The sequence below is a fragment of the Meles meles genome, chromosome 3 (genome assembly GCF_922984935.1).
Source record: "Meles meles chromosome 3, mMelMel3.1 paternal haplotype, whole genome shotgun sequence".
In the NCBI taxonomy this organism is placed as follows: Eukaryota; Metazoa; Chordata; class Mammalia; order Carnivora; family Mustelidae; genus Meles; species Meles meles.
Genome location: NC_060068.1, coordinates 156,016,154 through 156,032,169, shown reverse-complemented (window position 1 = coordinate 156,032,169; position 16,016 = coordinate 156,016,154). Strand labels below are relative to the sequence as shown.

At 39.3% G+C, this 16,016-nt stretch overlaps 1 protein-coding gene across 1 annotated transcript in view; it reads left to right on the top strand.

Moving 5' to 3' along the window:
• Positions 1-16,016, top strand: part of SPEF2 (sperm flagellar 2) — a 178,683-nt gene that overhangs the window by 116,822 nt on the left and 45,845 nt on the right. The window contains 4 exon segments of the mRNA XM_046000034.1: positions 1,412-1,549; positions 3,978-4,129; positions 8,828-9,008; positions 15,764-15,911. Of these exon segments, the coding sequence (XP_045855990.1) occupies positions 1,412-1,549; positions 3,978-4,129; positions 8,828-9,008; positions 15,764-15,911 (619 nt within the window).

Here is a 16,016-nt window from a genome sequence, read left to right as displayed (position 1 = left end):
CTGGCTCCACCACATGGAAACCATAGCCAAGTGACTTAACCTGTCTGGGCATCAGTTTTCTCACCAGAACTTACTTCCTGGTTATTGTAGCAATCAGCAAGGTAATCCATGTAAAACACTTAGCACAATGCCTAAAGCATAATTATGTTCAATACATTATTTTTGTGGAAACTGTCACATTTTGATTGACTGTATGTATTTCATTAATGGGATATTTTATTAAACAGATGTTTTATTGCATGGATAATGCGATATCCTTATAAGATTATAATAGTTTTTATTAACCGAGGAATTATTGTATGCTAAATAGTATGCTGAGTGCTTTATATACATAAGCTAATTTATTCCACATAGCACATCTGAGAGGCAAGTTATAGATAAAGGGACTGAGACCTGAAATAGTGGTGCAGATTACTCAAGAGCACAGGCTCATATCCTGGATCCACCACCTACTCCTTGTGTGCTTTTAGGAAGACAACCTCTCTGTGACTCTTCTGAGAAATGAACATTATAATATAGTACCTCAGGTTGTTGCCAGGCATTAAATGGGTTGACATAAGGACAATGACTTACGTTCTGACACACTGACGCATGTAGAAAGACCTCAGTACATGGTAGCTATTGTCAGTTTTGTTATACATGTGGCAGAGCTGGGATCTTTAAAAGATTTTTCCTACTGCTGGCTCTTTGGTACACACCTAATTTTTGGACAATCCTATTAAGCTCAGACAGTATTTCTTGGTGAATGAGATGTTCCACTCATGTTTATTGAACAAATTTATACCCTTGGATTAAATACAGCTGCATATTTCTTCACCAACAATACACCATTTCCCAAAAAATTCCCTGAAAGGACTTTTTTATTTATGTATTTATTTTGAGAGAGAGAAAGAGAGAAAGAGAGCGTGAGCACACAGGGGAGGGGGAGAAAGAGAGCAAGCGGGGGGGAGGGGCAGAGAGAGAGAATCTTAAGCAGGCTCCATGCCCAGTGCAGAACCTGATGAGGGGTTTGGTCTCATAACCCTGAGATCATGACCTGAGCTGAAATCAAGAGTCCAATGCTTAAGTGACTGAACCACCCAGAAGCCCCAGGACTTTTTCAACTAAACAAATTTTCTGAGAAGTGATTAGACTACTACATAAAACATAGCCATCCATAATAAAGTGAGCTGCAGTGGACTTGTGCTGGACATGAGCATATGATATGGTGAGCTGGTCTAAGAAAGTAAGGCCTGGCATAGAGTAGAAGCAAAATAAATATTTGTTGAATGAAGGAATAAAATGCATGAGTGCATTAGATCTAATTTTCTTTGGAGACATTTTTAAGACAGGCAAAGGATTCTAGTTTTATTACACTGCGACAATTTGAGCAGTGATGTAAAGCATAACAATGAGTTTTCTTTCTGCTCAGGATTTACGAGACCGCCTGTGGGACATCTGTGATGCCCGGAAGGAAGAGGCCGAGCAGGAGCGTCAGGATATCATTAATGAGAGCTGGTTGCAGGACTCCATCGTAATAAAGATGAACCATTTCTTCTCACTAATGCAGGTAAGAGCAGCGCATCAACAGCCCAGACTCTTGCCTCCGTAGCTAAGTCCTGTCCCTCCCTTTACAACTCCTTTGGGAGACTGAGGGCCCCTTTGGGCTCCTTTTACTCACAGCACTCTGCCTGGCCTAAGCTACAACTTGCTGAGGAAGTTAGCTGAAATAAATCATTTTGGCCTGGGGCCAAACAAGCACTAGAACTGGGAGCCTCCAGGCGCCTGGGTGGCTCAGTTGGTTAAGCATCCATCTCTTGACCTCAGCTCAGATCTTGATTTCTGGGTTGTGAGGAGCAACCTCACTGACTACCAACTCTGGGATCCAGGTGTGGGTTGTACAAAGGATTAAGTGAGCCTGCTAGAATTCAAGCCCCATAAAGCTGGGCTACTTTAAAGAAAGCAAAAACAAAAACAAAAACTGGCAGCATCCCAAGCAACCACCAACCAGCTTTGTGTCCAGGTGTCTTAGAATTATGGAGGAGCAGGAGAGATGCTGTCCCTACTGGTTGTTACCCTGTCAGCCTCTCACAGTGGACACCCAAAGTGGCCAGCAGCAGCCCAGGAAAGCAGCTCTGCCACAAAGCATGGGCTAAGTTACATCAGCAGGCATTTGATTCCAGAAAAAAAGTTTATGTCAGGATTGAAACAAAACAAAACAAAACAAAACAAAAAAACCATTCACCAGAACAACCTCATTAACTTATATTTGCAGCCTATTAAATAAAAATTACAGTAGGTGAGATAAGACTTATTACTCAACAGATAATAATAGTCAAGACTATTGTCAACAGTAGGAAAGAAAGCACAGACCGGGTCTGGCTACCCAGCATTGCCAGGAAAAAGATTAGAGTTTGACAGCTGGGGTATAGTGAGCATCAGAAGCCATCTGTGCTTGTTGATTGGCTTTGCCTAAAGGGAAAACACAACAAACAAACAAACAAACAAACAAAAACATTCTCCTGTCTTCACCTAGTTTTACCACTGAGAGCTAGGTACTCTCAAGGAGCAAGTTAGGCTCCTCCCCTTCCAGAGGAACTGGCAGATAGGTGATGATGCTTACTTTTCAAAAAGGTGGTGCCCAGATACTTAGGAAAGACAGTTTTGAGTTCTAAAACTGGCAAGAAGCTTTTAAAAAGATTTACATCTCAGGGGCACTTGATGATCCTGGGATCCTGGGATCGAGCCCTGTGTTGTTGGGCTCCCTGCTCAGGGGAAGTTTGCTTCTCCCTGTCCCTCTGCCCTCCCCATCCATGCTCTCTTTTTCATAAATAAAATTTTTAGGAAAAAAAAATTTAGATTTACATCTAAATGGACAGAACCAGGATTTATAATGACAAATTTTCTAACGTAAATTAGAAAAGGGCAGTCAGGACCCTAGAGTTAGGAAGAAGACTATCCAAAGTTTAGCCAAGCTGAGGGGAATAGTAAGCTTGTGTTAGTCAAGCTGTGTTACATGAGTATTTTTTCCGAAGAGCATAGCAGTGAGGGTGGAGAATGGAAGAGGGTATATTTTTCATCTTCAACCAATTGACTTACATGAGGAGATACTTCAGGAGAGCGGGATGTTTAGCTGACAATCCGAGCTAGCACACTGTTGGTGTTCAATAAAGGCTTGCTCAACCAATGACAGTTAATGCTGATACCTCCAACTTTCAGAGGAACAAGCCCATGGTATAGGGGCAAGTTGGACCATAGGAGGCCAGAAAAGTCATCAGAAAGCTGAGACCCAGGAGCAACCTCACTGACTACCAGCTCTGGGATCCAGGTGTGGGTTGTACAAAGGATTAAAGTGAGCCTGCTAAGCAGCACTAAGCCACACTGGGTAGCATTCCTAGGGCACTGGATTGGGCAAGGAGAGATTGACTGTTGGAACAGATGTGTCAGAAGCTTCTGGTGGGAATAACTGAAATCCAGTAGTAAAGGCAAACGGAAGGAAATTTTTGTGAAAGAGAATTTTTGTGAATCATTTCTTATTAGTCCAAGCAGTACATGCCTCTTTGGGGAATGGTAGAACACTCACATCTCAGCAACACCTAGATGGAAGGTTCTTGTCCTGGAAGTGAATCCACATCTAAAACCAATGAGGAGGAAAGAAGAGAAAGGACGGGACAGCAAATAAGAACTGCTCTTTGCTAATTCCTTATTCCTTCCTCCGTATATGCCGGACACTGCTCAAAGGACTTTCACGTAGGTTATATTAAACCTTCACAACAACCGCATGTGGTGACTTCTGTTATAATCCTTCAGCATTGTTCAAATAGTTGAAGGCGCGCCATATGGAACAACAAAGGACCTCATTCTGCACTGATTAATAATTTCCAGAAAATTGATTTCAACTGAAATATTTAATATAGTGCTTACAGAACTTATACAGGAAATATGTAAAGATCAGCTTGTTCCTTCTTGGTTACTAACATTCATATTTGCTATTAAAGGCAGAACTGAACCGTTTCCAAGATACAAAGAGACTCCTTCAAGATTATTACCGGGGAATGGAAGGCAAAATCCCAATCGATGACATTAAAAGATTTACTCGAGTCCCATTGGTCCAACTAGATAATAGAGAAATTTTGGAAAGTCAACTTAGGTAAGGCAGACCATTGTGTTGCACTATAATTAGTTTGGGCATAAAATTTTATGATTTTAAGTTGCATACCACTAGTAAAAACCTGTATCTGCAAATCCAAAACGCAAAAAAACTCCAAAATGAAAACTTTTCTAACTTCAACTTAAGATGATTGATATGCACTATTATCCAAATTATAGTGACTATTTACTTACTTTGCTGCTGAGGTATACTGTCTTTTATTATGAACTGCTTCCAAAAGATTCTGCTGCGGATATTAGGGAATATAGAGTATATAAATTTTGAATTCTGAAAACTTTTGGCTCAAGAATTTTCAGCAAGGAATCATGAATCTCTACCACTTTTATGAAAGGTCCCAAGTACTTTTGTATGTGTGTGTGTGTCATGTAAATGAAAATGGACGGGGTTGTGAGTCTTCTTTTATAGGTAAGGAAATTGAGAAACAGTAAATGTTCAGTCATATGTGATTATAACTTTATGAGGAAAAATACTTGTCAGTAGTTTTACATCAAATTCCCACCAGAGCAAGAAAATAATTATATTTTCAATTAAACACTTCTGTCCAATACAAACATTTGTAAATAATTGCTTTTATAGACCCAATGGGTGAGGGCAGGAGAAGGGCAAGATCTCAAACCCAGAGAAACTATGAACAGATAGAAAAATGTCTTTAAGAAATAGGGGAGGTGCCTGGGTGGCTCAGTCATTAAGGATTTGCCTTTGGCTAGGGTCATGATCCCAGAATCCTGGGATTGAGCCCCGCATTGGACTCCCTGCTCAGCGGGAAGCTTGCTTCTCCCTCTCCCACTCCCCCACCCGCCCCCACTTGTGTTCCCTCTCTCCCCATCTCTCTCTCTGTCAAAAAAAAAAAAAAAAAAATCTTAAAAAAAAAAAGAAGAAGAAGAAATAGGGAGTTGGAGTGGTGGTAATCCCAACTCTAAAACACTAAGAGAGCAAAAAGTAAGACTAAAATAACAAAAGGAAAACTCAAAATCCTTAAAATTATATGAGTTAATTAAAAATAAATTAATAAAGTAGCATTAAGAGTTAAAGTAATATTTTCTCATGACCAGGAAGGAGGTCATGAGAAAAATAAAGGTGAAGAGAGGGAAAAAAAAGAGGTTAGATTTAAAAAATAATACACAAGCTGAACGTAAGTTTAAATCTCCAGAGATATGAGGTATGTGCTGGAGATTGGAAGCAGTAACTGTACTTTACTGTGCAAGTGTGCCCGAGTCAGTGCAGTGGCACAAGTGGCACAGACCATGCATGTGCTGTGCTTGTGTTTTGAAGACAGATAGATCTGGTTTCGACCCTGGATGTTATTTACTAATTGTATGAGAATAAATTAGAACAATTTATTTTGGAAGGAAAGTCACCCCACCTCTCTTAAGCCTTGGTTTTCTTATCTATAAAGTATCTACAAAGTAGGGTGATTGTGAAGATTACAGAAAATGAAATCCTTAAAGCACTGGGTATCATGTCCGGGGATCAGAAGACTTGAGATCTAGTCTCAGTAACACTCGATAACTGATGACTATTATTATTTTTTTTGCCATATACTAATTTTAATGTTACTATATTTATATACATAACAAATATACTAATTCATGAGAAAGCAGCAACAGATAATTATAAATAATCTGATTTAAATTATTTTCCTAGTAGTTCTTTTTTTTTTTATTTGTTTATTTATTTACAGCATAACAGTGTTCATTGTTTTGGCATCACACCCAGTGCTCCATGCAATACGTGCCCTCCCTATTACCCACCACCTGGTTCCCCCAACCTCCCACCCCCGTCCCTTCAAAACCCTCTGGTTGTTTTTCAAAGTCCATAGTCTCTCATGGTTAACTGATGACTATTATTAATGCATATTATGACAATAGCCTACATGAAGTATTTTTATTCTTATAATTTTTATATTTTTAGTAGTTTTTAATGTAAATTCAATTAATTAACATATAATGTATTGCTTGTTTCAGAGGTAGAGGTCAGTGATTCATCAGTCTTATATAATACCCAGGGGTCATTACATCACGTGCCCTCCATAATGTCTATCACCCAGTTACCCCATCCCTCCACCCCTCTCCCTTCCAGCAACCCTCAGTTTGTTTCCTATGATTAAAACTCTCTTATGGCTTGTCTCCCTCTCTGATTTTGTCTTGTTTTAATTTTTCATCTCTTCCCCTATGATTCTTTGTTTTGTTTCTTAAATTCCAGAGTATTATAGTTGTGAGTATTGCATGTTATTGCTTTGCTTTATTTTCCCTATACCAAAAAGGATTTGAGATGACCTGAACACAATAGGACTATACATGAGATCTGAGACCCACTTTTTCTCACTCTAGATTTCTTCCATGTAGTCTCACCATGTCCCCATAATGCCCATATGTAAGCAAGAAAACACAAGAAGGAAAGTACCGTCTTCTTAATACAAATACAAGAGAAATGTTTAACTCAGCAAGCTACTGGAAAAGAACTTCGAAATTGAAAACAATAAAAAATTCCAAAGGCAATATGAACCATCAGAGCCATTAAAAGAGGCCAAGTTCCAATGTCTATAGTAGCAGCGCATTCTGTTCTTAGCACAAAATACAAGTCAGGCATATTGGGGAAGCTATTAAAGTTGCTTAACAGAATGAAACAGGGAAAAGAACAGCCAGTTCTTATTTTCTGCAAAACAACTGCGTACCAATCTCAACCTCAAATCACTGCTATGAGTATCTACTGAAACTCTCAATCAGTGTATCAACCAACCAACTAATCAACCATAGTCTCTTTAAAATGCGTAAGGGAAACAAGCATACTATTAAGCATTTCCACATAGCTGTCTACTTTATTTCTATAAAAACAGCAACAGCAGCAGCATAATAGTAACAAATAATTGGTTACTAATTGCCAGTGACTAAAAATAAGCAATGATAGTAATAGTAGCAATTGTATATTTATATTATTTGAGGAAAGGAGCTTCAGGAAGTCAAGTGTCATGCCCCAATTCATGTATATTGATAGTGGCAGAGCTAGCTAGACCAGATTTTTTTCCAGTAAATGAATTCTAACCCCAAATTTTATTTCTAAATGATATGCCTCCAAAGTAAGGTGTTGGGAAATGCATGTTATACTGTATTAAACATTTAGAGATGATCATACAACATTTACCCTGTTAGACACACGAATCTCAGTGTCTCAGTGACTGACATTTGACATTACTTGGTTATTAAAATGTAAATTTTCCTTGTGGGTAGATATGTACTGCATAGAACAACCTCAGCACATGGCCTCTGTAGGCACAGTATACTGTCAGAATGCCAAGTACTATAAGAATCAAAGAGCCAAGTTCAAGAAACCACATCTAGTGTTCAAAATAAGACCAAGCTAACATGTTTGCTGGAATTCACAATCAGCTTTCTGGATCACCACTCTGTTCCCAGCAGCTTGAGTCTGCCAGACCAAATACTTGATCACTATCATGGCTCCTGACTCTCCTCAAGTTTCAGGGAAGTCATGCTTGGTGCCCAGCCCGTGCCTAGTGGGGGGACAGTTTACACTTTGGATCACTAAGGATCCCAGTCATAATAAGCATTCTGCCTTGGGGATCTCTTCCTGCTTCTCTTAGCATTTGAGATTGGGAGTCCTTCAGGGATAGAATGTTCCAGGGGCAGCTCTAAAATTTCTACATAGGGGCAGCAATATGGCTGAAAGAAGGGAGAGGGAGAGCTCACCTCTGAGTTCCCACAGCACTTTAAAAAGCAAAGAGAAAGTTTCATCACCATTACTCTAAAGTGGGGAGGGCTGTTGGATTTTTTCCCCCACCCACCACCAAAACCTTGTGACCTCCACGAATCCTTCCCCCTTGCAGTCTTCACATCTGTCATATCCTGCTTTTTCACTGTCCACTTCAGGAAGTCAAATAATGTCAGTCATTATAAAGGAGTGGTGCCAGTTTTATTTGATTTGCTTTTTCATGATTGATTTGTTCCTTGTCAGAAGTTGATGCCCTGGACACATTTCAAAATTGCGTATCTTCAAGATTCCTGTTGTTTCATTTCCCTCCCCATTATCAATGAGAATTAAACCTAAAAATGATGTTTTGTTATTATTTTCCTCTAGTTTACTCTTGTTAATAAGACTATAAAAATTTGAATACAGGGGCGCCTGGGTGACTCAGTGGGTTAAGCCTCTACCTTCAGCTCAGGTCATGGTCTCAAGGTCCTGGGATCGAGACTCACATCAGGCTCTCTGCTCAGCAGGGAACCTGCTTCTCTCTCTCTGCCTGCTTGTGATCTCTGTCTGTCAAATGAATAAATAAAATCTTTTTAAAAATTTGAATACAGTCTTTTTTTTTTTTTTAAGAGAGGGTGTTGGGGGAGGGGAGAGAAAGAGAGAGAATCTTAATCAAAGCAGGCCCCACTCCCAACATGAAGCCCTACATGGGCCTCAGTCTCACAACCCTAAGATCATGACCTGAGTCAAAATAAAAAATCAGTCATTTAACTGACTGGGCCACCCAGGTACCCCCTGAATACAGTCTTTTATAGTCTTTTCTTCACTTGAAGATTTCTGCCAGGACAACTATGAAAGTATAGGTTAAAGCAAGGTAACAAAATTCCCAAAGTAACATGTCAAAAAATAAAACTCTGGTAAATGAAATATTTATATTTCCCTTTTATTTTTTTTGGGTTTTTTTTTTCAAAGAATTCCTCTAATTTCTCGAATATCCATATCCCCGGATTCAGCTACGTCCAAACCAAAAACAAAGGCCATACTGAAGGGCAAGATCGATTACTCACTGGAAAATGTTGAGGCAAACTTTGAGGCAGATGAGAAGTTGTTAATGGACACCTGGCAGCAGGCTTCTTTAGCAATATCTCACATGGTAAGCAGTGGTCATTATTACATTTTCACTAAGTACTAACTTTGGTATATGCTATGAATAGAAAATTTACATAGTGTTGTATAAAGCTATACCTTCAGGAACTTTTTTGTCTTGTTTTGTTTACTGAAAGAAATAAGAAATAAAACAATTCTGTCAGCAAATATATGAGCTCAAGAATGGAAGAAATCATTAGATTATTTTTTGTGCCGGACCAAGGTTCCAAGTGCAGAGACCAAAAGGGTCCTTTGGGAAAAGTCAATGACATGGGTCAAGTATAATGCAATAAGGGAGGGATGGGGCTGTGGCCTAGTGGAAATCACACTCCTAAAAGAGGTATGTGCTGCATTTCCGGACCAAATACCATTTAAGAATGAGGCTCAGTATGGCTAGATTTTACAATTTTCCAGGAAAAGCCAGAAATTCAGATTTGTATGTGGAATCTACTGATTTTAGCACGTTAGAAATGAAATCAAATTTATAAAACTTTACAGACCTAAGACAAACACACATCTGGCCTATCTATCTCTAGTTTGCATAAGTTACCTATGGGGTAAGTATTATCCTCATTACCAAGGAAAACGAGGATCCAGAAAGGTTAAAAAATTTTGCCAAGGTCACTTAGCAGGTTATGTATCAATAAGGAGATCTAGGACTATACGAATTCAAAGTTCATGTCCTTTTCAGCTTTACTGGGAAGGCAAGGGACAGCAATAATCACTGTGTTTAAGGGGCCCATACCAAATCAAAAGAGAAGGGAAGAGCATACAGATAACTGTAATGTAAGGAGAAGCTTCCCCCTCTATGGAAGGTGCACACAAGGTTAGCTTGGAGGACCACTGTTCCCTCACCCTCCAGTCCTAAGTGCCCAAGGTGGTTCTGTTTTCATACTGTGCCAGGTGTTCTTTGAGTTTCCCCAAAATATCCGTTCCAAACAGGAAGCAGTGTCCACCTTCCAAAAAACCTTGTGGAAGAGATGGAAGAGGTGGAAGAGGAGCTTACCTCAGGGTCTCAGAGGGAGGAGGTTTCACTTCAGACAGGGCGTTTTCCGAGTCCCTCTTTGGCCACTCATCCTCCATGGTTCTTTTCTCTCGTTCATCCCACAACAGACCTAGTGTTCTGTCCTCCCTTTCTGTTCTCCTCCTCTTCCCTTTTTTCTTCCTTCTTTCATTTCTCCCTCTCAAAAGTGATTGTAGTTGCCTTTCATTGTCTTGCTTCTTCTATAAAAAATTTTAGTGGGATTTTGACACAACTAAGAAAAGTGCAGAAAGTAGAACTGCAGAGCTTGCTGAACACACCTAAAGTTACTGGTGGAACCAGCACATGGGAGAAATGGGAAAGGTCCACCCCTACCCAGTCCTTGCCCCTTCCCAGTCCTAATCCCCTGGATTCCTACAACGTGGACCTCCGCTTGCCTTTTGACTCACCATTCCCTAGATATTCATAAGTTTTAAGTCTATTATACCTCTAAACAGTGTACTTTAGCTTTGCTTGCTTTTGAATTTCAAATATATGGACTCATACCTTTTGTCTCTTTGTGTTTTCTTTTGCTTAACATTATGTATGAGATTAATTCAATGTTGTTGAGTGGAGCTGTAGTCCGTTCCTTTTTGTAGTTGTACATTGTTTCATTATATAAAATTTATCACAGTTTATTGAACTAGACTGCTACTAATACACATTTGGGCTTCCAGTCTGTGACATTTTGGACTTCCTTGCTACGAACATTCTTGTACTTGCCCACTGATGCACATACACACACACAACCTTTGGATATATGGCTAAGAGTGGTTGCTGTCTTCAATGTCAGTAGATGATACTATACATAATACTTCAGTTTGCATAAGTAATACTAGATTTTTCCCATTCACTGCAGTATTATCTTTGTCATAAATTCAGTGACCACATATCATAAATTAGTTCTGTTGCATTGCTCTATTTTTCCATCCTTGTACCAAAACCACATGACATCATATCATTTGTTATCCAGTTGAGCAAATCTTCCCACCTTGTCATCTGTCCAGTGCATTTTGGCTTTTCTTGGCTCTTTGCCTCTCCATATAAATCTTCAAGTCAGCTTGTCAAAATTTACAAAAGTGTTGGCTGTAGATTTTTTTCAATGCTATTTATCAGATTATGAAAGTTTTTTTTACATTTTTAGCTTACTGTGAGGGTTTTTCTTAACTATATTAACAAATACTTTTCTTGCATCTATTGAGATTGCCAAATGATTTTTTTTTCTGTTTTCTATCAATAGTAAAATATCATATTGGTTAATTTTCTAATATTTAACTTACATCACATCCCTGAAATAAGCCCAACATTATAATGAAACACCATACTTGTTACATATTACTGGATTTGTTTTGCTAATAATTTAATTAGGATTTTTGAATCTGTTCATGAGTGAGAAAATCCTATAATTTGTCTTTCTCATACTGTCCTTGTCAACTTTTAGCATTAATGTAATACTAGCCTCATAAATCAAGTCAGGATATATTTCCTTTCTTTTTATTCTTTAAAAGAGTTTGAGGAAGTTGGAATTATTCCCTCTTGAAGTGTTCAGTAGCCTTATCCAAGAGGCCATCTGGGCCTGGTGAGCTAAAACTTTTCTTACTAGGAGGTAATCTTCCTTATCTATAATGGTTTTTTTTAGAAATTATGCTTTTAAATATTGTTTGCACATTATATCTTTGTTCACTGTCTAATTTTTATCCTTTCTGTATCTTTTCCTCTTTGCTTTTTCACGCCTACTTACATTTAGAGGTAATGCATTATATTATGTTCTTTTACCGGTTACCATAGGTTACACCATAAATTGTCAATTTATCAAATTATACATATTATTTAGTCAGTAATTCATGGTGTTATCTCTAGAGTAACCATTAAGTGAATTAGTTTGTATGACTTCCAAACTAATATAAAGAAAAACAAATAAATTTAAAATATTAAGTCCAAAATAAGAAAAGAAAGGAGGACAGAAAAAGATTTAGGACAAACGATACAAATACAAAGCACCTAGTAAGATGATAGATGTAGACCCCAAATGTATCGATAGCTACATTATAAGGCAAAATGATCCAGTTAGAGGAAAGAGATTGATTTATTTTGTTAAAAAAAAGTATGTGATGCTTATAAGAACACAGAAATCATCTTCTGTTATTAACCAGAGAGGAAAATAAGGTAGTGTGATGACCTCCAGTAGCCACCGTGGAATCCTAAACCCTTGACCCAGAGGCTCAGAGCTCCCCATCATGCTGGTACCAACTCATGAAATCATCTCATAAAGTAACTAAATACTGGTTCCTACATATTTCATCAGCATTAACAATTTCCATGTCTTGGCCAATGTCATCTTTCTCTCCTAAAATATGTTCTTCCTTCCTTCTATTTGATTAAACTATATGCTTTCTGAAAGTCTTCAGAGCTAGTTCCTGCTTTGATTCCTGAGTTGTTGGCTGCTGTTTGAAGCCCTTGTCTTCTCTGATCATGTGCTCTTCCAATCCCTGTAGCAGTATCATCTTCACAAGCATCCAGCTCTTCCTATCTAGGAAGATTCTAGGTGATTGTAATGTTTATCTCACTATTTTCCTAAACACTGAACACTGGATTCTAAGACTTTTTATACACCCTACACCTGGCAACATGCCCACATATAATATGATACTAAGCCCTCAGCACAGTCTGACATGGGACTGCTGCTGTACCAAAGATGCTGAAGTTACTACTGATGATGATGCCAATGACCGTGTTGATGAGTTTGATTGCAACTACCAAGCACCAGAGAATGGGAAACCAGAGCTAGGAGTTTGGGGGGGGGGGGGGAGGAATTATTATTCTTATGGAGCTACATAAAGTAATTCACAAGTCTTACAAATCCTATTAGAATTTCCTAGGGGAGATGACATCGTAGAATATTATATTATTGGAAAGAGCAGCACACAGGACAAAGAGCACTGGCTACCACTCTGGGTTTAGTTGTATGATTTTGTGGAAATAACCTCTTCCAGTCTTCAATTCCTTATCTGTAAAATGGGAGACATTCCACATACCTTTCCTCTCGTGAATGGTTGGAAGATCCAATGAAATAATGTATGCCGATGTGTCTTGGAAATTGTAAATATAATAGATCATGATGTTAAAAATGTATTAACAATTATACTATTTTCCTTGTGGACTTTGAAAACCACATAGAGGGTTGCCTAGGTGGCTCAGTCTGTTAAGCATCTGCCTTGGGCTCAGATCATGATCCCAGGGTCCTGGGATCAAGCCCCACATTGGGCTCCCTACTCAGCAGGGAGCCTGCTTCTCCCTCTCCCCACTACTTGTTCTCTCTCCCTCTCCCTCAAATAAATAAATAAAATCTTTTAAAAATAAAATAAATAAAAACCACATAGAAACAAGGGAGAAAAGTTTAGTTAGTACTAATCTAATTAGTATTCCTAATAATTATATTTGAATCCTGCTCTTATTTCTCTAACAGACATTTACGACCTTGATGTCACATGACCTTAAAGGGAATTTTAAGTAGTTTGCCTGGGCAAACTACTGTAGGGATAAACAGTGCCAGCAGGGATGAGAGCAACTGAAAGGAGAGCATTTTAACGCGGGCCTTTTCCTACACAACAGTCCCACCAACAGCTACTCGTTTAGTGTGCAATGTTAATTTTTAGAAAAACTTTCTTCTAATTAACAGGTATGCAATGATTTCAAAGAAACAAGTCATAGTTAACGCCCACAATGTCAAGACATTATTTCTAGAGTTTCTTTAGACTTACAGGTAGATTGCTGAATGTATTGTGAATTATGTTAAATATTGAAAGAGACTCAGAGGTCTTTGAGGGAAGTGGACCCAAAAAATGCAGATGATGATAATTATCATCATCACCACCACCACCACCACCACAAAGTTGTTTATAAAGGAGAAAAATCCAATTTTAAAGGCAATTGCTAACTTACTGTGCTTTGCAAAAACAGATTCAAAACTGAATTGCTTGCAATTTTGGGGGGGGTTAACAAGTCTGCTTTCAGCTTTACCAAGAATTTTAAAGCACAGCAGATATTATGAAATCCATTTTTATGGTTTAAGGGCATCTGATTAAAACCACATACATACACTCACACAAAACTGGCTTGTTCTCTGAAATCTTTCTGTATTTCTCCAAAGTTCCACTGATCTTAAAGGAGCTGTGGGTAAGTTCTGTAGAATATGATCATTTAAAAAGCAATTCCATCTATTAATAATCATTTCCTGGGCAACCCCTATGAGCATAGAAGGTGCTAAAAGCTGCTTGAAGCCCATTTGGAGGGTGGAACCACATTTAACATTCATAGAACAGTTGGGGACAGCTACATGCTGAGCCCAGGGGTATGAAGTGTGCAGGAACTAGGGGCAAGCGGGAACTGGCTGGTGTATCTCGCCAGGGGAGAGGAGAGCTTATGACTTATTCATCTTTCTATTCATCTCCATTCAACTTCCTCTTTCTCCTCCAAGCCCCTCACCCACTCCTCCCCAGAAATAACACCAGGCTTGGACACAGTAGGCACTTCAGTAAATGAATTCTCATGACCCCCTATTTCTTTACCTATTGCTTTATTGAGATGTAAGGTTTTCAAACATATGTTTCTCCTCCCTCCTCCGGGTTTGGCAGGTTTTCTTTCTCCCTTTTGGGAATCTTTTCTCAGCTCTCATTTCTGGGGGCTACACCCTCAAGTGCTCTTCACCTCTCCAGGGGCAGCTGGCCTTATTTCAAAAGGTCTGGCCTTTGAAATGCACGGCCCCAGTTGCACCAGCCTCAAGACAATTTTTCTCTGCTTCCTGAAGCACAGAATCCTGGAGCAGGGATGGAGGGGTCGCAACCGCACCGCACCCTCCTCCTTCTTCAGCTACGATGAGGAGGCCCCGAAACTCATCTCTCACACCAGGACACTCCACTCATGCGAGTGAAAGGAGGAGGCAGCTGAGATGGCGGGAAGTTGCAAGTGCCCTGGGTACAGGAAGCTGACAGGTTATCCTCATGAGCCCTGTGCCTTCTGGGATGATGTCTAGTGTTAGAGGAGAATGGAAGCCCAGAACGCAAGTGTTGATGAGACCAAATAATACAGGGCATGCAATCCCAAAACTTGGTTTGGGAACAGGAGAAATTCTGCAGAAGAAATTGGGGATCAGGAGAAAATGGATAAAAAATTACCCATTTTACGTATAAGGCACTGTTAGAGGTAAAATATGTAGACAGATGCAATTCTGCAGTATTAAAATTTCACGGAGGGGCACTATTAGGAAAAACTGTCTTTAAAACTCTGTGGGGCAGTGTTTAATGATGATGATGATGTTGATGATGATGATGATGATGATGATGATGATGATGATGATGTAAGAGACATTGGTATGGGGGAATGCCCTGGAAGAATAGTGAGTGTTAAATCCATAGAGTCTGAGATTAAAACGAAAGCTTTAAAAAGCATCATTGTGGGGTTGCCACAGTGTGGAGGTGGCAATGAGGAAACATAAGGTTGAACTGCAGGCAGGGCTTGAGAAAGTGAGCAATATACACACATACGGGGGAAGCCACTTCTTGGAGCCTGGGCCAGGTTTCCATGTCAGGAAAACACTGAAGTGTGTCTTCTGTAAAGACTGAGTACATGGCATGGTTGTTTACAAGAGAATGAGGCTTCCGCTGAACTGGGCGATGACTAAATCCACGTGGCTCTCATATTTAAGTATGGCATTCATTGAAATCTTGCTTGTACCCAACCAGGTGGCTGCTGAAATTCATCAGAGGCTCATGGAAGAAGAAAAGGAAAACCTGCCAGCAGACACAAAAGAAAAATCTCCTCAGATGGGTACAAATAAAAAAGTCAAAAAGGAACCACCCAAGAAGAAAAAGGCAGACAAAAAAGCAAAAGGTAGTCATGGCTTTGGCATCCCAAAGTGCAGATGCTTAAACTGTCCTGGGTAGAGCACAAACGTCTAAGCAGGCACGTTAAGCTACTGTTGGTTTGGTTTGGTTC